The sequence below is a fragment of the Poecilia mexicana genome, unplaced genomic scaffold, assembly GCF_051168715.1.
Source record: "Poecilia mexicana isolate PSO_F unplaced genomic scaffold, ASM5116871v1 scaffold_13, whole genome shotgun sequence".
Taxonomy (NCBI): domain Eukaryota; kingdom Metazoa; phylum Chordata; class Actinopteri; order Cyprinodontiformes; family Poeciliidae; genus Poecilia; species Poecilia mexicana.
Window position 1 is genome coordinate 25820111 of NW_028263382.1, and position 22310 is coordinate 25842420.

The 22310-nt window shown below is 41.0% G+C and overlaps 1 protein-coding gene across 3 annotated transcripts in view; it reads left to right on the forward strand.

Moving 5' to 3' along the window:
• Positions 1 to 1455: 1455 nt before the first annotated feature.
• Positions 1456 to 22310, forward strand: part of dock10 (dedicator of cytokinesis 10) — a 67542-nt gene continuing 46687 nt past the window's right edge. For 2 of the 3 annotated variants that reach the window (XM_088011946.1, XM_088011947.1), the window contains exon 1: positions 1457 to 1751. In XM_088011946.1, coding sequence (XP_087868072.1) covers positions 1644 to 1751 — 108 coding nt within the window. In that variant the 5' untranslated portion in view covers positions 1457 to 1643. Of the gene's footprint in view, positions 1752 to 22310 lie in introns of all 3 variants that reach the window. The other variant, XM_088011948.1, reaches the window with a different exon arrangement.

Consider the following 22310-nt stretch of genomic DNA (forward strand, 5'->3'; position numbering starts at 1 on the left):
GTAAAACAAGGCAAGTAACTGAAATCCCCATGATTATTCCTTTATTTCTTCTTTTCTCCTCTTTTTTAGTGTTTCATCTTTATTTAATCAGAACTTAATTGACAAATCCTACATTGTAAATAAAGTGAGACATTTAATGTCACTTGATATCAGACAAGGATCCATGATGTCACTAAATTATTTTGATTTTTTGTTTGTTCTGTTGACAAGTTGGAGGTTGCATTGTGACCCTAAAAACATCCCACCAGTGATTATGATAATCACAATTGTAATTTTGTGATTAGTTTGTTGGTGGGGCAATATGACTATGAAATACACTTTCACCTTTTTTCAAGGAACAAAGGCTCTAGAGGCAACAATTTGATTTCATTGTACCTTCACATTCATTGATTTCACTCAATTGACTCATTAAAAATAAAATATATAAAAATATGTGTATGTTCAATAAAAACTTTGGGAGCCTCTTGCTTTTTTATTTTATGGATCAAAAGCTGGAAAGTTTGGGAACGACTGCCCTAGACGTGTGCAACTCACGTTCCCTTATTAATTAAAGGAAGAAACTACAAATACCAGTTCTCATTCAACATTTCTCCAGCTGTCCTCTGGGAGGCGCTACGTGTGCATTAAAACGATCGTCAACAGAGACAAAAAGTTTCTCCCTCAGACCCATGAATACGTTTCCAAACATGATGCTACGAACACCAGTTGACCGCGCTATTATCACACAATAGGTTAGATTAATTGAGCTAATCATAAATTGCAATTAGATTAACCTATTTACAACTTTAGAGCGACAACACAGATTAAAAATACATTTGTTGTTTATTTTTATTGCTTATGTTTACCTTGCACTTTAAGCCTAACCTATTAATTTTGATAAATGTAGATGTACCAAACTGGTAATAAGGTGAAGAACCCTTATTCAGAAAGAAAACGTGAAGGAAACGATAGGAAACGACAGGTCTTTTAGAGTGTCACAGCTAAGTACTTCCACCAGGTGTCAGTGTTGGCTCGCGTGTCTCCCTCGTCTCGGCTCTAATCCTACCTTGATCGTGACTGGACTGCTAAAGGCTGTCTGACATTTCCCAGCCAATATATGAGCTGTTTCTAATAAAGGCCTGAGTGAAATATCAAATAAAATTGAAGCGAGAGTTTTATTTCTCTTAAGTAAATGTATAACGCACCGCTTTAAAATATTTTTGATTCAAAATGGGTTAAAATAGGTGGCTAAAACAATTTAACGCGGAATAATTAAAGAAAAAAAAGAGAGAGAAAAAGAACGGGATCTTGTGCAGTACGGAAATTTAATGTGTCCCCTTCAAAATAAAAGCCGTGATTGAAGGCAGCGAGGCATTCTTTTCTAGGTTATGAAGCGGACTTTAATTTGAAAGCCCGTGCGATGAGTAATGTCTGAGAAAGCCACTAACTTGATGCTGAGCGTATCACAGACACGCCGCTGTGTGTGTGTGTGAGAGAGAGAATCGTGTGTGTGTGTGTGCAAGGCTGTGTCGGTGTGTGTGTGCGTGTGAGTGTGTGCGTATGCGTATGTGTAAACAGAGCTCAGAAGGATCGGGTTAGGTGCGAAGGGGCCAGGAACTGACTGGGGCTGTCGCAGAGATCACTCGGTCCGCTCAGATGAGGAGATGGCAGCCGAATCGACCCGGAGATTCACCAAGAACCTGCTGAAACCGGGGAGCGCGGCCGAGATACGGCAGACGGCGTGCAACGCAGTCAGACACTCCGCAGTGACGGTGAGTGGACCTCTGTGGATTGTAATATATATATATGGTGGAGGGGGAAAAGAGTAAAAAGGAAAAGAAAACGCATCAGAACCTGTCAGTTTGCTATTATTATTCTATTTTTTAAAATCTCAGAGACATGAGGTGCTTGAATGCAAGTGATTTCGGATGATGTATCCTGGCCGAACCGCTGCACCGCAGCTGTGTATGAAACCTGACATTGACATTCACGTTGCATAGTGCAGCGGTGGAGCGCAAAGCAGCAGTGCAGCCGCAGCAGAAGCAGAGGCAGCGCCTGTTCAGCTCTATTGATCCTGCAGTGGAAGCGGTTCAATAGAGCCAAAAAATGAATAAAACAAGGATTATCGCGTTACGTTTCTGAATGATCGGGATAAATAAATGCGAATGTTGATGTAGAAGAACCAAGAGGTCGAAAAGCCTGTTGGATTGGATTAATGCTGGGTGCTTTCAAGTAATTGAGAGAAAAAGAAAAAGGAAAAAGGAAAAAAAAAACAGGAAATAAGCGATTTATTTGTAGAAGAGAGATGCGACAAGGCAAGCAGCGGTTCACATCTGTCCGGCGGTGCGAGGATATACCGGGGGAAACATGGAGGGTCGAAAATGAGAGGAAACGATGAAAATGAGTTCTGCTGAGCCTAATTTACGACCGATTATATTATTAAGATATTATAGTGGGAAACGTGGAAGATATGCTGTGGTGGGTGTGTCGCGCCTTCTAATGAAAGGCTTTGATTGACAGATAACATTGTGGGAGGAGGGGTAGACCTGGGGGGGGGGGGGGGGGGAGAAGAGGCACACAAACAGAGAAACCAGAGGATTTGTGTTTTTACGGTGTGCATTTGATTCATTTGGAAGGAGACAAATGAATCCTGCGTCTTGTTCTGAGCGTTTTCAGCCTACGGAGATTAGCATAGAGAAAAGGCCACTCCACTCCAGTCTTTTTTTTTTTTTTTTTTTTACTCCCACTCCACCATCCTCTTCACTTCGGTGTTACTGTGTCAGTAGGACAGACGAATTACACACCAGAGAGAGAGAGAAAGAGGGAGTTAGAATAGGTTTTGGATAGGAATTGCATGACAGGGAACATGATTTAAATAACTGTACAGCGCATAAAAAATTTAAGAAACGTCACTTTTCATTGTGAAATGGGCAATTTTCTTTCTGTCAGAAGCTTAATGTTTGTCAGTGAGCTTTAAAAGGAAGAGAAGCTGGTATGGAAATTGACGATGACCATGATTTGAATGATCGGTTTATTCAAACAATCAACTTGAGCAGTGCGTTCTGCCATAACAGGCGTCCTTGCAACACACAGCATAAAACAAGAAAATACAATCACCTGCCACTTTATTAGGTACACCTTGGTAGTACTGAGTTGGATTACCTTAAATCTGGAGGGTACATATTCAACAGTGTGTGGGAACCATTCATCAGAGGTTGGTCCATAGTGATGCAAATCTCCCATTCAAAAGGTGCTTTATTGGATTGAGGTGATTGGAGTATAACTCACTGTCATGTTGAATTATGCTGCTGGAAGCATCCATGTTAAGTTGGAAATGTGGTTGTGAAGGTGTGGACACGGTCAGGTAAGCTGTGGAGTTTAAATGATGTTCCAGTGGTACTATGGGGTCCAAAGTGAGCCAAGTTAATATTCTCCAGACTCTACCACTGCTGCCGACTGAAGCATTGATGCAAGTCAGGATGGGTCCATGTTTTCATGTTGTTTTTACCAAATTCTGACCCTGAAATCTGAATGTCGCTGCAGAAATGAGACTCACTGGACGAGGCAACATTTATTCAAACTGTTACCGATCAATTTTTGTGACCCTGTGCGAATTGTAGCTTATTGTTCCTGTTCTGAAAATGGGCTAGGGTAATCAGCGTTTTTTTAATTTTTTTTTTAAGAATAGAGCAACACAGCATTACCTCTCCCCCAGTTATTGCTGTGTGCTGCAAGTCAGCTGGTAGAAAGAAGGCTGCTACACTTTCCAAACCCTAAGGCAACATTGTCTTAAGGAGGAACAAATTGATTTTTCTGTTTTAAATAGAATAAAGTAGACTGTAAAGATATAACTAGTCACAGAATTGTTCCTGTTTTTAAATGCAGTGATGCAGTGAGTCATGTTCACTTAATGTTACCATATTTTGAGAACTTTCAATGTTTAACCTAGAGGATAAAAATAATGCAGAAAATTATAACAATGACAAAGACGTTCTAATGTTCCGTTTTAGTTCAAAATAAACACCATCTCAGATCACCTAAAAAGTAAAATAGTAAAGCAGTCACTTTACTATTTTCTGAAGGAGCATGTAGCCAACATAGATAATTTAATGCACTAAGTTAACCTTGCAGCAAACATTTATGCTGAGAAAGCACCAGTAAACCTAAACGATACTTATTAATCTTAATCATATTACTTTCAATAACATTTATTTCGTTGATGCAATTTAGACTTGTTTCAGTGTTTGACAAGAACAGCTTTGCAAAACGGATGAAAATTGTCATGTTGATTTATGTTGTGGCTACAATCTTGCCTAAGCATGGGCTTGTTTTTGGTAAGAATAAAGATGAATGCTTTGGGATCCACGTTTAGTCGAACATGTGGGCCTAAATATGTTGTAATTTTCCTATTAACTAAAAAATGTATGTCTTTTGTTGCCATTTTTTCACCTGATCCATGCCTGCTGGGCTGAAGATTTAGTTGGGTCCATTCTGTGCTAGAATCTACAGAGTAAACACAGCAAGGCTAACTTTACCTGAGTTATTGTTTATCATATTGCTTGCCACATTGTATCACTGTTGGCTGTAACTAATAAGGAAAGTGAGGTGAGTCTGGATTATTTCAAAGGAGAGAGCCAAACAACTTCCCACTGTGCTCTCAACATTTTTCTCCAGGAGGCTCTGAGTCAATTGTACGAGCAAAACTGATGAAGGCTCAAACAGGTGGTTGTTACCTTCACAAGGTAAAACCAAATGCCTACTGACAAAGTGCCTAAACCCACCTCCTTCCAGCGAGCGAAAGACGGTGGGAGAAACGTCAGAGACAGGCAACACTGGAAGCTCTTTAAATTAATTACTGCTCCTACCAGTTTTGAATGTGAAACCATGGACCCAAAGCCAAACCCAAACAGGTGTTACCGAACTGAAGCCCGAATCAGACACGTCACCTACTTACCAGATCACATAGTCCGACCAGAAGTACATGTCATTCATTGTTTTATTTATGAAGCTGAAGGTGGCAGCAGCAGCACAAACACCAGCTTCTTTGGCCAACTCTTTCCTCTTCCACCGTTTGGTCCTCCTCACCTCCATTACTCCTTGTGATTTCTACATTCCCGTTGATTTTCACAGGCTATGGTTCAAACTGAAAAGGCTTAACAATGTTATTCATCCCTGCTTTGGCTGGATGGGAGCTAGCACAGTCGGACCAAGGTTACGTCATTTATACAATTTTTAAAAAATGTATAAAAACTAAACATCACGCATTAGTGCACCATTTCTGTTATTCTGTCATTTCTGTTGGTTCATGCTTTACTTTTTGGGAACCATGGATATTTCAGAACGAAAACATTAATATGTAGAGTTGTTTTTATATGTATATTTTTATCAAACCTCCCAGTATGAAAATGAGTATTTTCACAAACTTCTTTATCTCAATTATTTCCTCTATATCAAAAATGCAATTGTCAGAAAGGGATGAAAAAGATCAACTTCAAGACATCATATATTGTGCGTACAAAGATGTAAACAGAAGCGTGGAGCTGAGCCTGAGTGGAGGGTGGCGTGCCTGTGGACCTGCATATCCCACTTGTGAACACAGGCTTTGTTTAAGTGGGCGTGCAAATCTCCAAATGTGTTGTGTGCACGTGTGGAAAGGTTTTCGGAGTGTGCAAAAGCTCAGTCTTTGTTAGCGAAAGAAAGCAGGTCAGCAGAATCGGGCCCTATGGCATGACGTTCGCCGAAGCGTGAAGACTCTCCCTCTCTCTAACCCAGACTCGTCTCTCCTTTCATGCTCTCTAGTTTTATCCATTCATTTAACATCGGTCCCCTCTCTTCCTCCACTGACTTTCCTTCTCTCCTCGCTATGCCCGCTTTCCTTTATGTCTCTGTTGCATGTGGTGCCTGTTTGCGCTCCCTGTGTCTTGAGGCGATATCGGTTTTTGAGAACAAGAGTGAAAGGGTTGGGTTTTTTTTGAGAGCAACCAACATAATACTTGGAAAATTCAGCTTGTTGAAGCTGCATTTTTCTTCAGATGAGCAGCTCTGGGAAAGCAATCAATGCTTTCAGAGTGTTTCTCAGAGTGGTCAGCCCACCCATCCCCAAATATGCAGAGTAGCATGCAGGGAGTAGATAGATGCAGGATTGAGGGATGTATGAGCGTTGGTAAACCCCTAAAAAAAAAAAAAAATGCGCTTTTTGCTTCAGGGACTTATCAAATCCTACCAGAGTGTCAGAGACTGAGCTGCTCTACATCAATTACCTAATGAAGTAATGAAGAAATTAAATATGAGTTGTTTGCAGAAAGAAATGAGGTAGTCGTTATATCAAACACCCCTCTAGGGCAGCAATTAAAGCAATTTAACAAGAAATGCTCTTGTATTGTGGAGCACTGACTGTTTATTATGGCTCTCAGCTGAACCGAGCAGCACAGCACAGCAGCGTGCACACAAGTGTCATTCTTGTGACTCCGGCTGCCTGGTGGGATGAACCACATGTCGTACCATGCCTCCGTGCTTCCATGGAACAGCCGCTTAGCCAGTGACTTGGGCCAACATGCTCACCCTGGCATCACTGCGGCTCATAATTTGTTTAACCAGCAGAAAAGGCTCGCTTGTGCATGCAGTCACCCTTGCGCCGTAGGTCATTCCTTTGGTTTGCGCCGTTACATCACCGTGGTTCTATCTTTGCTTTGACAGATAAACGCCTCTCATTGTCTTCGGCATTCTTCGTGTCCTTCTGTCAACACAACAGATTCGCGCCTTGCCACACACCGGTCATCTTCTGTGCCGAGTTAAAGCTGGATTTCAGCTTTTAATTACAAATCAGTGTCTGCCATACGGCTTCAAATTGTAAAACGTGTCTGTGTATCTAGTTTGTACAATTGTTATCAGTCTGTCTTTGAATGGTGCTATATTTGTTAAGATCTTATTTGGCAGCCCATGCCTACTTTATGTCATACGATAATTACAAATGTGAGGTAGCAAAGATCATGTGTGGGGTTCCTCAGGGCTCCGTTCTCGAGCCACTTTCATTCATTACCAGTATGCTCTCCTCAGCTCATAATTGTATGATATTTTACAGAGTTCCTTTAGGTAAATTGTTCTCCCAGTTTAAAGCGTCAACTACAAGCCTGGATTAATCCGCCTTCACTGTTACTGGTGTATAAAAGCACATATCTAAAATAAGCAGACAACATAAGGAGGATAAGGAAAACCTGGTGGCCCGCCAGGCATTACGACACACTGCGGGAAATCCTGAAATGTAGGCATTACTATGGACTGAAATAAATTGTGATAATAAACATAAAGTCTATTACTTGATCTTAAAACATTACCAGAACAAAATATTTCCTTTTAAACCAGGACACAGAAATAAGTGGTGCATGCTTTTATTTTCGATCGGTAATGTTATTGTAATTGTATGATTGATGTTGAATTAATAAATCTGCCTCACATAGACATTATTTTAATTTCAGTTAGGGGAAAATGGACCGATACTTTAATGCAGCTGACAATTTCATCTTATTTTTAAATTTGGGTTAGATGTCATCATTTCTGTGTAGAATCCAGATGGACACTTGGAAATCTACAGGAGTCTTCCTCTCCGAATCTAAACATAACACCCCCGAGATGGCAATAAATGACACGCTTTGCAAATGAGTTCTCTCTAATCGGGACGATTTTCTACTTCCTTGTTGCCTTCTTCTCTGTAGATTTCTCAGCTTTCTCTTCATTTGCCCGTTTTCATTCATCCCATGAGACGGTTTGCTTTGTGTCTTTTGCCATCTTTTCTGCTGCAGTGCCCCGACCAGGCTCCCCTGCCTCCCGTAGCTAAAATGTGCATCGCCCACTGTGACATGCACATTTGTTGCTAGTGGGGGCTCTCTTGGTCGACATGTCCCGGTGATGTGTTGTGGCTGTCTGTGGTCAAAAGGACGTGCTGTCAGTCTGACTCCGCTTCCTCTTCATGACACTTCATGTCGACCGCCTGGGGTGCATCGCATGTGACTGCTGACTTGCCTATTCGTTCAGCGTGCAAAGCTGTGTATGTGTATTTCTTTCTGTCTGTGTCTGTGTTGTAGTTGTGTGTGGACAAACCGTTTAAATTTCGTGTGCACATAGAAGGCTTGGGCTTGCTCTGGATCTGTGTTGGTCTTGATTTAGCTGCAACAGGCCGTGGCTCATGGCGAATGAGCACACGGCTATTGAAACCCCTGCCGCGCGTCTGGTGGACCAGCCTGTAATCCGTAAAATCAATCGTGTCAGAGGAGAGAAAGTTGGTTAGAAGTCAATTAGGATGGAGTTCCAACAGGAAGCGTTCCTGTCGATTTTCGCGTGTTAACCATTTTCCTCCCGACTTTATCATTTCTAATCTTCTGCATCCCTTCTCTGTTCTCACACTCCCTCCACCGTGATTTAGGTTATTACTAAATTGTGTGAAATATCAGTTCTACAACCTCTTTACTATTGCACATGTACCCAGGCTCCTACATGAGCTCTTTGTCTACTTGGTTAATTTGTCCATCATATGTGATACGTTGTTTAAAATACCTTTTACGCCTTAAAGTAAAACAGTTAAGATGCTGGAAATATGTATCAAATCTATTTCCATGCGGATTCCGACTCTTTGTATTACCCTTCATATTTAACAACCTTGACTGTAACGATGACACCGCTGACCTCACGGGTTCACTGACTTACATTACAGAGGGAGTTAAGAGGTTAAATAATGTTTGAAGGATGGAGACAGAAAGTCTGTAATTGGTTCAGACATCACCGGGTTTTTACCGTGGCAGAGAGCTCAGCTGCGTGACGAGGGGAAACCCAGTGAGAAAATTAGGGGAAGATTGATGAAAGAGGAAGAGAAAGATTCAGTATCTCAGTCATCTTTGACTAGGACTCTGCTGCAGAGAGTTTCTCTAAGCAGGGTAGGCCAGTGGTTTAAAGGTGCATGCTGCAGCTTTAGTTGTGTGTTGAAGTGCTTTATGATGGGGGTTTCTGTTCCTTTGAATTTGTTATGTGTAAAGCAGATCATTGAGAAGTGAAAGAAATTCATGGTCTAAATATATTTTTGAGAGACTATGAGACTGACTTAATACTCAAATAGAGTCCGATGTAGATTATCAGTGCTTATCAGTGATTATCATTTAATTTAAACTCGATTGAAAACAATGCAATTCTTTCCAGTCACCTATAGATTAACTGCATAAAGTCCAGTTAAATTCTGATCGTATGATCAACAAAATGTATTTGTTGATCATACTTTATAAACTCAAAAACTTATTTCTGTGCTGCATCCATCTGCCTCAGCAAGGGTGTGATGACACAGCTGAGCGGGTTTAGTCATTTCAATTCTCCTAAAAAAAGAAAAGGAAAAAAAAATCAAGACCACATCACAAAAAAAGACCACATCTCAACATCATTTTCTACCACTCTGACTAAGTGGTAGAAAACAGACGATAACCTGGGCTTCTATTGTGGCTGCAGTACCTGAATATATGAAATAATAATTACTTTCACCTCTAGATCTGCTCTTTGTTAAAGCAAATGCTAGTTAGTTTGCTTAAACTTATACCAACTTAGTTTTTATGCGACCAAAATTACTTCACGAACGCCAGAAATTGCTGCGAAAAGGTCAACTTTGTCAGCAGAGTGTGTTGCAGTGGCTCAGACAAAGGAAACACATGAGCAAAACTGAAACTATGGTGAAGATGTAGGTAAGCTGTGCTAAACTTACAATGTGGGAAATTTATGAGGTCATGCAGATGAAAAACCTAAGCAAATTGCGGCCGAGTTTAATTCTTTTGAATCCTCAAAAATTATCGTTTGACTGTGTAAACCTTCACGATGTGCTGCAGAGTTTCCTGTTAGGCTGAGGGCAGCGACTGCGCTGAGACAAACGGGCACCTCACGCTGTGCAACACCCAACTCCATTCGCGTACGTTTGATATCCAACTCCACACCAAATGTCTAACCAACGCGTTGGGGTGTGAACCTCATAGAAGCTTTTTGTGCATGCCTGTGTGAAACAGGATGTCTTATTCATTCGTTCCCATCAGTGAACGACTCTGCAGAGAATCTCTAACCTGCACAGCTCGTTTCTGCATCCCCGTCAGGTTCAGACCTTCCTCCAATCTGATCTATTCCATTCTGCTGTGGTTCTGTTCATATTTTCAGATTTTAACGTGCATCTTCTTAACGGAGATAAGCGACTGATTTCGAACTTTTTCCACATCTGAACTGCAGACATTCGCCCCACGCAGCAGAAGGAACTTGCACTGCCAGGCCTTGGTGTGTGATCGTCACACTTTTCTCAGTGTTTCATTCAAAACGGGACGGAGAGAAAATAGCCGGAGCCCGAGCCTGTCACTGTCACTATTAACACCGCCTCCGTCTGAATTACTCCACTGTCTGGGCACTGCATAATGCACTGCACAGTAATCCTAGTGGTGTGTGTGTGTGTGTGTGTGTGTGTGTGTGTGTGTGTGTGTGTGTCTTTGCTTGGACGTAAAAAAAAACAAAAAAAAAACAGGAAATGCTCATTTCGGAGACGCTTCTTCTGAGACGGTATCGCGTTTCCATTTGCTGGCTTGAATTAAAAAGAGAAGAAAACTCTGTTTGATCCATGTGGGAAAGCCCGAGTGAAAATGTGTGTCTGTCAGTACGCCAGTGCCTGTGAGAGGTCACGTGAGCGGAGGAATGACACGGAGCGAGCGAGGGTCCCCCGGGGCTCCGGGCATTGTGCTAATGTACGTCCACAATAGGCTCTTTGGGCGAGGATTCAGAGGACCGCTGCGTTTATATGCAGCTTAGCAGACTTTGCATCTGTGAAGAGCTCAGCTTCAAACGTAACTTACTTTCACTTTACCAGGCCGCAGCATGCACTTGTTGTCTATCCAGGCTCTAGTCACAGTCCTGGTGGAGCGATTGCTGGGCCGGGGGTGAAGGTCCACTTCATAAAGTGGACTAAGAATAGTTCAGTGACTGTGCGAGTGAATCGCAGTCTTGTCTCTCTCCCTCGTACTGCATTCCAGAGTAGGAGGGCTGAAAATGCTCCTGCCATTGCCGTCTGACCTCGATGCCCTGCAAAAACCTTGCACAGTCATTCTTGTGCCATATTCACGACAGCAAGATATGGATTTTACTTCAAGGTGGGACAGGAAGCGTACAGGAGCAAACTTAGGAATGCCTCATTTTAAATTTGACAGCAAACACCATTTTTGGATGTGTAAATTCGTAACCCTCAAGTCTTGCAAAGTATTTTTCTTTGAGGACAGTTTGTGTCAATTTGTATCCAATAATTAAAAGTAATTTTTCCATCTTATGCTGATAATCGACACTTTTAAAATCTTTCACTACATCTCCCAGCAGGAGGTCATTTAGTTTTACGGTTTGTAGGTCAGAGGTCATAAACTGTCAAATTGTACGGAAATTAAGTGAGAATAAGGGAAGATACAAGGTAATATACTATTATACATGTAATTATAAACACATTTGAACATTATTATGAGTATTTATGGCTATAATTTATAAACAAAACTTTATATTGAGGCACATATAAAGTTAACATGAATCACACTTGATGATGTTTTTTTAATGCTGTATAATGAAGACATGTTAGGAGTCTAAAGTGGCAGATAGTGACACATTTTGACTGTTTAGCTGATGTTGCTGATTCAGTTGTTTTGCTGCCAACCCTTATTTTTTTCAAAACTATTTTCACTTAGCGGTTTCTAGTAGTTGTGGTATCAACAAATGCAACGATGCCTTTGCACGACTCAGACAAAAGTAAAATGCAAGATAAAGAACAACAAGCTTCTTTTTTCAGTGCTGAACGAAATCATGACAGCATTTTGATGGTCAGATCATATCTAGAAAAATAAACTAAAAAAAAACAAAAACTTGCCACAAAGTTTGCTCATGCGTCGAAATGAGATTCTCACGATATGATGACCTGGAGTAATGTGCCACATTTTTATTTAATTCTGGTAGAAACAAATGATTTAGAATAAAAATGCATAACAAGATGATTTTTTTTTACAGAAATTATTTTTTTCTCAATGTCTCTCGTGTGTGTGTGTGTGTGTGTGTGTGTGTGTGTGTGTGTTTTTTTTTTTTTTTGATAGAGTCAGTGCCATCGCATTGTAGGTCATCAAGACTCAACTGTATCGTTGCGGGACAAAAGCTACATTCCAGCTGGGAAGTAAATGAGAGAAAAAAATATATATCGGTTTTGTCTCATTTCGGGAAATTTGGACCGTGATGACATGAAAAGTATTCATTAGATAACAAATTCGGCTCAGGAAATCAATATAATTTGGATCAAACATCGCACATTTTTGCCATTCCTCCTGACTCGTGCTAGCAGGGTCACACTGACGTGTTGTCCAATGGTAACACTGGCAAATCAGCGTAAAGGTGAAGCAGCTTTTGTTGGTGGGTGATAATTTATAGGGGTGGCGGCTTGCGTTTCATTTACCAACTTCAGTGTCTGCATTCTCTGTATTCTCTGATTATAGGATTTTCCTAGCTGGCTTGCTTGTGCCGCTTGAAACGCACAAGAAGAAAAAGGGTTGGCTGGTTGGGGCCATGGAGAGCTATTCGGGGTGTTAAGGCAGGACAAGTGTGGATCGAGAAGGGAGACAGTAAAGAAACATTATGCTTGTTAAAACCCATGAGAGAAAGTCTTCAGAGCAGCTGCGTCCTCAGCCTGAACCGAGACCCCAGGGAGACGGAGCAGAGCTGAGTGGGAGTCTGGTTAGTAGACACGGCTGGTGTGGAGGTTACACTGAGGTTACGTGTAGGCTTTGTGTAGGTGTCATGTGTAGGAGTTGTGAATGGATGATTAATGCAAAACTAACCGTCTAAGTAGCGAAGATATGAATTGGAGGTCGTAAAGGAGCCTTGCTGCAATCAAGCTGCTGTTTTTATTTTCATAAATACAGTTCACACATTGTGCTGGTATGTATTCCTGGCCGGAGAGGACGCAATTAAGTACTGGTGGAGAATGAATATGTCGAATTCAAAGTTAGGACACAATATTCAAGCTTATAGAGTTACAGGAAAAAGGAACGAATAAGGAAAAATAAAAAAAAAAAACATTTGCGGAATAGAGTTTCTTGGTGATTTGGTGCGCTAAAAGTAAAAAAAAAAAAAATTAAGATTGAGAAATTTCACAAGCAGATTTGATGTCGTCGTGTTGGTTGGAGAAAACCTAACCTGTAAATTTGCAACTGGAGCAGCCTCTCACATCTGCGTAAATGTCACAGATACGATCTTTAAAAAACACAAAGAGTAAAAGTCAGCGTTGAGAGAAAGAGGTCATAAACATCGTGCTGGAGGGATTTTTATTATGTGGCTCTGATGTTCTTTCCAGCGAGATGAAATTTTGATGTGCAGATTAATATTGACAAAACTTCCCCTTTCAGCCGAGAGGCTCCATTTTCTGAGAATCACATTAAATGAACAGCGGCTTTATTTTTTTTATTTTTGACCATTGTTGTTACTGTACTCCTACTTCTGATACCATCTTTTTACGCGAGCCCGTGCTTCATTTTTGCAACTAAAAGCATGTTTGCTGCACCTGCAGTGCAAAGGCAACCGAGCATGCAGACAAAATGCTCTTTTCATTTCTCAAATTAACGGCAAATGCAGATTTACGGTGTTTTACAATAAGCATTCGTACTGTTTGAACTTTTCCAGATTTCGTCCAGCAAACTACTATTTATTTTACTTTACGTGCCAGACCAACACGAAGTAGTTTGTAATTGTGAAGTGGAATGAAATTTATATCGTTTAAATAGGAAAAAAAAAATCCTGAAAAGTGTTTTGTATATTCATTTGTATTCAGCATCTCTTGTTTATTTGGTAAACATGGTTTCTGTTGCAGTTTTGGCTTTTTGGTAGCATTTTTAACCTAAATCTGCTTTAAACTTCCCAGATTTCTTTTCCTGAACGGTCTGTTGTGTTCCTTGGTCTTCATGGTTTTGTTCAATGTTTTCTGATAAAAACCCTGAGGCCATCATAAAGTATCTGAATTTGTAAAAGTTGACTGCTCTTACTAATTATTTGCCTAATGAGTGACTTGCAAATTATGTAGGAGTACTAGTTGCATAAGAATACTTCCCTTTTTTTAGATTTATTAGATTTTTTGTAAGTCCAAAACCATACGTGCTGCATGTTCCAGCTAACTGGTATCTGCTGCTTTTATCTTGATCTGTCACAAAAGTTTCCAGTGGAAAAAAAAACACGAATGATGTTGGTTGTAATGTGACAAAATGTGAAAATGTTCAGTAAGTATAGAACGCTTTTGTAAAGCGCCGTGTTTTGAGGAAGAGCAGCTTGTTGCAAAATTCATCTACAATCAGCGACCTCAGCTGTCTGAGTCAGGACAGGAGGAGAGACAGCGGGGAGACGTGGAGAGGAGCCATGTGGGAGAGAGAATTAATGAAGGTCTCCGAGAGGAGCCGTGTGTCTGCTTTTTCTGCGAGGCTCCGCTTTTAATACTTCGCGTGTTTTCGAAGTCTCTTCTTTCACAAACGTCTGGAGATTCTTTGCAAGACTTCCCCGTTGTCCCAACGCAAATGTCTGAAAGCATTTTCCGTAACTACTTGATTTACCGCTGTCCGACATCGTTTTTAAGAAAACCAACTGCAAAAAAAAAAAAAAAAAAAAATATATATATATATATATATATATATATATATATATATATATATATATATATATATATATATATATATAACCCATTCTGCAAGAGTATCTGTTCAGTTTCTTTCATAGTGCAGTCCAGTTAGCCAGGCATCGAGGACGCCTCCCTTTTGCTTGCTTTCTTTCCCTCTCTTCCAGCCTCACCACTGTCCCTCTACTCACCTTTGGTTTAAACATTGTTCTCTGACAGTGACATTTTTATCTCTCCATCATGTTAACGGTGTTCTGTTCAGATTTCACACCTGCAAATTTAAAGTTTAAGGTCCATTGGAAACTCTTCTATAGTAAGTGACTATAAAGTAGGAACGAACACAGTGATGTTTCCCTGCTTTCAATTTTGGAATTAATGTTAGACGGAAAATGAAACCAAAAGAGGACGACTGGAAAGTTTTAACAATGCCCTCCGTACCCGGCAGCAGATCTTAAATCGCTTCACCCCTCCCCGCCTCTTCCAAATTCTCCGTCTCATCGACCCTCTCTAGCCCCCTTCCCCCAACATCCCTCCTGCCTTCAGGACTCGAGCTCTAGTTAAAGACTTTTTAATAGCTTCCTTTTCTAAACAAACCAACTACCAGAGAAGCAGATAGCATCTCGTGCATGCAGTGCCTCCTTGAGGTCGTTCGTGAAAGCTGTAGCGGCGGAAGCAGCAGAAATTCAGACCGGCATAAACAGAGACGCTCTCATAACGTCGTGCACAAAATGCTGCTGTGTTGAGTTCCCAGCACTAGATGGCATTGGCAGTGTGCTGTATCTCTCTGCTCTTCAAGTTACCAACCAACACAAACAGTGTCCCAACGCCGACTTCCTGCGTCGTGTGCAGCCCTGACTGTATTGCATGAAAATCTATATTTGAGATCATGCTTTTTTGCTCAACAGTTCTGCACGCTTACAGAGGCAAATTAACATCAGCCAGTTGTTTTAGGCAAGACGCTTTCTGGCCAGTTTTGCAAGTACATTCAAGTTTCTGTTGGCCGCCTGCTGAGAACGGGGAAGCAAAGCTTAGTTTGCACATTTGAAACAGAATCCTACTTTTGGGAAAAGTTCCTTCTTAATGAACTTTTTATGATTTACAAACAGAGAAAAGTTCAAAACATGGCCCTTGCGAACATTAGTGCAGAGCAACATCGCATGTGTCATGGAGCGGCTTTGAAGCAGACCACAATGTAAAACAAAACTAAAAGGTTCTGCAAATGTCTGCAAGTCAAAACCAGAAATTACTGGCCGAGAATAAAATAAGCGAACGAATGTGATCTCAGAGCAAAGCTCGCCGGAGCTGCGACGTAGGGACAGACTAAAGAGTAAAAACCCTAGAAGTGCTGACAAAATGTGTTCCAAAAACAAAGTAATAAACCAGAAAAAAAGGGGTCAGCTTACAAAACCCACTCATTCTGACATCTGTAACCTAAAAAAAAATCCTCTCCAAATGCATCAGGTATGTGAAAAAAAATTACTCAGTTTACACCTTTTCTGCCTTCCTGTTTGTCAGAGATGGCGTGCTGTGGTAATGCATCTGTATTCTGTGGTTTTTCTGAGAAGTGCATCTCAGAAAATACTTTGAAACGTTATCACTAGTTATGGGATGGCACTGGGAGTGTCTGCAGGGCTTTTGGTAGATCGTGTTTGTCATGAGCTGATAAGATTTCTGCAGATGTAGTGAAAGTCCTCGCGTACGACAGCCAGGAGAAGTTTAATGTCTGGCCATTCTGTTTTTTTTTTGGGGGGGGGGTTTGCCCTCTGCAAAATGCCAAATGCTCCACTGCACTTAACTCGTTTCTTGAATAGCAGCATCCCTCACATTGTAGCTGCCATGGTAACAGGGGCGTGTTTTCCTGAATAAACTCAGTGGAGCTCCACACCACATCAAAACATGCTGCCGTGATTCAGCCTCCAAGCCCTACAGGGAGTCTAACTATAGCAGACCTAGCTGCTTACAAGGCAGTGTTTGCGCTGGGTTTAATGAATTCCACCTTCCTGTTTGCCCTAGTTGGATGAAGTTTTTTCCCCCAAGTTTTACCTCCGGGGACTTACCAGCACCAGACGTGCGCCGTGCAAGTGTGCGTTCACCCTCCTAGCAAAGATGTAGAAACGTGAAGCGTTGGCTTTGTTGTTTTTAAAGGATTGTTCGTCAGAGTAGCGGTCCTGCTGGGGCGAGGGGGATTACAGTGACGGAGGCTCCACAGCTGGAACACATTAACTCCACGCATGATGAGCGCACTCGGCTACACACAACACAGTGATGTCATTTTCCTCAGAGGTTCGGGCTCACTCGCAGTTTAAATCCAGTTACTCACATGCAGAACCCGGTAACCACATGTACATCATGTAAACACAGTAACAAAAAAAAAAAAAACACAGCTGTGTTTTCATGCTCATTGATTTTGCTCATAATTTAGAGGAGCACATTTTTTTTATGTTGATGTTTTTCTTCAGATTGGACAGTGCTCTGACTTTTTTGTGTTCTTTTTCTCACACTTGCATATTTCAAATCAGGTTGACAAAGTCAATATGAGGAATATCCATTTGCAAATTTGATTTTTTATTATTATTATTTATTTATTTATTTATTTTTTGCAAGAAAACAGCTATCCAAACTAACACGGCCCTGTGTGGAAAAAGGTGATCTTCCACAAAACCTGATAAGGGGGTTTTGCCACCCTTTGCAACCAAGCACTTGTGATAAAATGGAAAGGTTTCTTTTTAGATTCCTGTTGAGGAATGTCGGTCTTTTATTGAGTTTGTGGCACAAATGGCCTTGATTACCAGTAGGTTGACAGAAAGAAAGTCGGGGAAGACATGCTGCAAATAGGTTGGGGTCAGGAATCGAAGCCAGTGCTCTTTCACTGAGCCGTGTGCTGTAAATGCAGAATTGTTTTAATCCACTCATTATATAAATAAAATGTGAGAGTTTCTTGTTTTTCTTTTTTAGCACCTCATGCTACTGTTCATGTAAGTTTAAGGTTTATATTGCATGTCGCTCTTATCGCCAGTGGTAGGCGGTAATATACTCACTGACAAATGCTCATAATCAGCAGTGGTATTTAAAATGATATATTTATGCACGGCAGTAGTATGCCTCAGGAAGATTTATAGACATCTTATAAACCCTCAGATCTAACCTTAAGTGATGATCTCACTGAAACACTAAAGTCTTGGAAGGTGTGAAGCTGACATCCTTTTCACGTCCTTCTGACCTGACTTTGCTCTATTTTATGCTACATGGAGTTTTAAGGTGTTTCTGTTCCTGTCAAAGTCTCATTATTGTCAGCCCTTCGTCTTCCAACTACAATTACCAAGAGGAGAGGGTTTTTTTTAAGGGTTAAAGTTAAAGCTAAATACGATAAACAGAATTTCCATAAATTAAATGTTTGACATAAAACACACCTTAAATAAGCACCATTGTGTTTTTAAACCATTTTCAGACACGACCTGACAGGATTTCTATGTCAGCTGGTCTTCTGGATGTGCCGTAAAGTGATTTTTGGTCTCTCAAGCTGCTGTCATCGTGATTTAAAGAGCTGCGTAAAAGCACTTTAAGCACTCTTCCACTCGGGATAAGCTTCTTGGTAATTCTTTTAAAATGGCCATTATTAGTCATTATCCAGGCTCTGCCAAAGTCTTATAGTTTTCCTTTGGATAATGGGAGTCTTTTGTCTCTAGATGAAAGTGTCAAAAATAAAAATAAAGCTTTAAAATTCTTTCAGAAAGCCTGGGAAAAACAACGACCACATACAGTAAATCCGGCTGAAAACGTCCCCGCTCTCGTACCGTTCGAGCGTTTTACGACATTTTCGATTTCGGCCAAGAACATACTTGCAGCAGCCCATACGATAATGGTGCCATGTGTTTGGAAACGGTGCGAAGGCAGGCGGGGTGAATCGGTGTATGAGCTCAGGACAGCTGTGCAACATGGGCACATTGCTGGAAACCGGAGGGCACGTTGGCGTGGGCATGTCTGCATGACGGGACCATTGTGGAAACCTGGCGTAGAAACAAAAGCCCATTTCTGTGGCTCCAGTGTGTAAACGCCGCCGCTATGAGGGCATGTTGCACTGAGCGGCTCTCAGTGAAGGGCAGTGCATGTAGAAGGAGGAGAGGCCGATGGTGGGAACAGTTAATGTTTGTCTTTTGTGCACTTCACAGGCTGCGCGGGACATGTTCTCTGTCATCTCCTGCTAAGTGGGCCGTGTTTGTTAACAGCACCGTGTGGGAGGGAGGGCTGAAACGCTCCATGTCTTCACTCTGGTGCCTCTTTCTGTTTGTACATTTGTGTTTATTTGCTGTTTATATATAGCTGTGTAAAGTATTATAATAATGAAGATGTCAGTGGGTGGTGGGTGGGATCTCGCGCAGCGCTGTCATGGAGCCGAGGAGCTTAATAATGACCTAACGGCGTCTCCATGGTTACCCAACTCTGTGTTGTGACACCGAGAAAGTGCAAAACTCAGGAGCTCCACATTTTACTTATCGTAGACCCGAATGTAGAAACTTTGTTACACATGTAGGGAACTCAGTTAATCATAAAATAAATAGTGACTCAAGGGTTTTATCTGATAGTTTGGAATGGCTTCATAGACACCAAATGAATTTCTCCTCTTACATTTATCCGTTTGATTCATACCTTGGAGAAGCTATTTCCGGTGCAAAAGTTGTAAGCAACTCCCAATTTCTTAGAGTGAGAGGGATTTAAAATCTGTTGCTGAATTCTGATTTCTGCAACGTTTTAAATTTCCAATACCGGTTTTAGCCAGTTCGGATTCACATTTAACATATAAACATTCGACATATGGGTCTTGCTTTTTGCTCATGTATAATTCTATATTATTTATGTTTGGATCAGAGCTGACATCACACTGCCAGTTAGCAAATATTTTGAAGACAATGGCGTATTATGAGATTCCTGATCCATCTATTTTATGTAAGCATTTACCACACATAATGAGCCTCAATGTGGATGTTGTAGAGGATGTATGTACTTATTCCAAATCTGAGATTTTCCCCAAAAATTGTCAACATCGCCATATTTTTAACATGTTCCATGATGGAGAGAGATCAAAAGGATAAAACAGAGCAACTTTTTTGCTGGAGTTTTTCTCTGTACCTCTTCCACAGCCTAATAAAACTTCAGACTTATCTCAGTTTGAACATATTTTTAGAGAAATTCTGTAGCAATTCTTTTGAAATACTTTTGCATATCTTTCATGTTTTTTTCTGACTTTGGTTTTAAAATAAAATAGCTAACTTTGAGCCTTTTTTCACTCAGCAAAAGCATGTTCCCGGTGGCGTCCACTGATTTGAAGCCCTCCCGAATTTGTATTTTTCCAAGCCTACTGGCCCTTAATCAGGATTGGTCGAGTTGAAAATGGTCAATTTCCGATCAGCAGAATATTTTTCGATTCAATTTTTTCATGTAATTATTCATGCAGGTCCCTTGCATGTATTTAAGTTTTCCTTCAAGGTTTTTGTGATCAATATGATCCAGAATCTCTTGCAAAGACTTCTTCAAAATACCAGTGCAAACATGCTAAAAGCTTTTCAGCTACTATAATGAGTGTTTGATTGTTGCATTGTCAACAATCACTCTCTGCGGCACATGAACAGTATCTGAAAGCACCGTATTAAATGCATTTAAGAAACATTTTTAACCCAATCAAGTAACTATGTTACCTTCAGTTGTTATGGAAACGCTACATATGTCAAATATAGTTTGGTCTTTGTCTCTTTAAGAAGCTCCTACTCCATCACAACAATGCTACTCCATTATACAACCATTCTTGGGAGCATCGGACTGAGACAAATTAGCAGGTCTATGAGAGGTCTTCTGTTTCTATAGCTCTCTGGTGCTTTCCCTTTCAGCTGCTTGCAGTTTGTTTCATTTTCACCGATGCAACTCATTTTGTGAGTTGTTGCAATAAAAGCAATACAGTCGCTGAAATAGAAACTCTTTGGTAGTTTTTGGTCAACTGGTAAGTGACTCAGCCTCTCTCTGACAGCTAGCTGAAGTGCTGCTCTGCGCCTCATGTCCAGCCAATCCAGAGGCTTTACTTTAGCTTTTTAATGACATTTTTGTGAAAATGCATGATGGAAAACTGTAATACAATTATACCTTTAGCCTAATATTGAAAAAGGAAAAGTGAAAATATTTTCCGCCTACATGTCACAACCGCATTTTGTTATCTATTTTATTAGGGTTTTATGTGATTGACCAACACAAAGTGTTCCATAACCTTGAAGGGGAAGTAAAATGATACACGGGTTTCAACAATTAATAGAAAAGAAAAGGAAAAACCTGGAAAGCATGAGCTGCAGATCCACTCCTTCCAGCACATCTAGACACTAAAATTCTCCCTGGATCCCATTTAAGGGTATCAGAGTAAAAGAGGCTGTGCAGAAATGCAAACCAGAGTTTTTTTGTTTTTTTGTTTTAATACATATCCTGGAAATCATGGACATATATAATGTCACTTTGCAACTGTGAAGAAGGGCAAAGGCAGAGTCAAATACACAAAAGTGGTTCAAAAATTAATATAGGCAAAAATACAGAGGAAAAGATGGCTGAACTGTTTGCTGGTAGAAACAAAGACAAACTGGTATTGAAGGAAGAGAACACACTCACCAAATAAACACAGGAGGAGGAAGAGATGATTGTGAGCAGGTGCTTCCAATCAGGCTGGCTGGAGACGAGCCGGAAGCAGAGAGAGGTGGAGCAAATCAAAGCTGCCATGTAGCGTCATTTCAGATCAGGGCTCTTCAAATCCAGGCTGCGCTGGCTGGTGTCCTGCAACCGTTAATGTGTCCTTGGTCCAACACACCTGAATCAAATGGCCGAATTAGATCCTCAGAATGTAGTCAGGATCTCCATGACCTTCTCGTGACCTCATTATTCAGCTCAGACATCCAAAAGTTGCAGGACACTGGGCCTCGAGGATTGGAGTTGAAAACCACTGTTTTAGATCCCAGTGATTTAAGCAAATATATCAAGGTCTGTTAAACTAAATTCAAAGCAAAAACCTGGCTTCCATTAATCCTTAAAAAAAAAAAAAAAAGGTCTTTACTTTGTTCTGTTTGTAGTTCAACAAGGACAACTGGCGCAGAATAAAAGGGGATTTTATGATGACAGATACTTCAAATTGAGAAATGTTTGCTTCTGGGAACGCTCCCCTTTTCTTTTCGTTCAGCCGCAGTCAGTGAAATAAAGCAACACCAGATGTTTTGAAGACATGAGAAAAATCAGAGTCACTCGGAGATATCACGAGCGACGCAATGGAATTTGAATGCATGCAGGACGTCGTCGGTCTTCCTGCGGCTTATCTTCCTGCTCAAGCAAAGTCTGAATGATTTCAAATGCGAGGCTCCGCAGGGCTAACACGCCACATGCACGCCTCGTCCGCGAGGCCACCCACTCCACTCTCTCCATCCGCTTTCTGTTCCTAAACTTTTCATTCTCTCGCACTTCGCTGCAACAGGACGGACTGCGGCAAAATCATAACACACATCGCAATCAGCCAGGGCACACGTTATTTAGCCGAGCAGCCGCAGCTTTGCAGAATTTTTGCTGGAAGCTCTTAAGAGCAGAACCCACAACGGCCCAAACACAACAAACGGAGCTGAGACTGAAAAGTGTT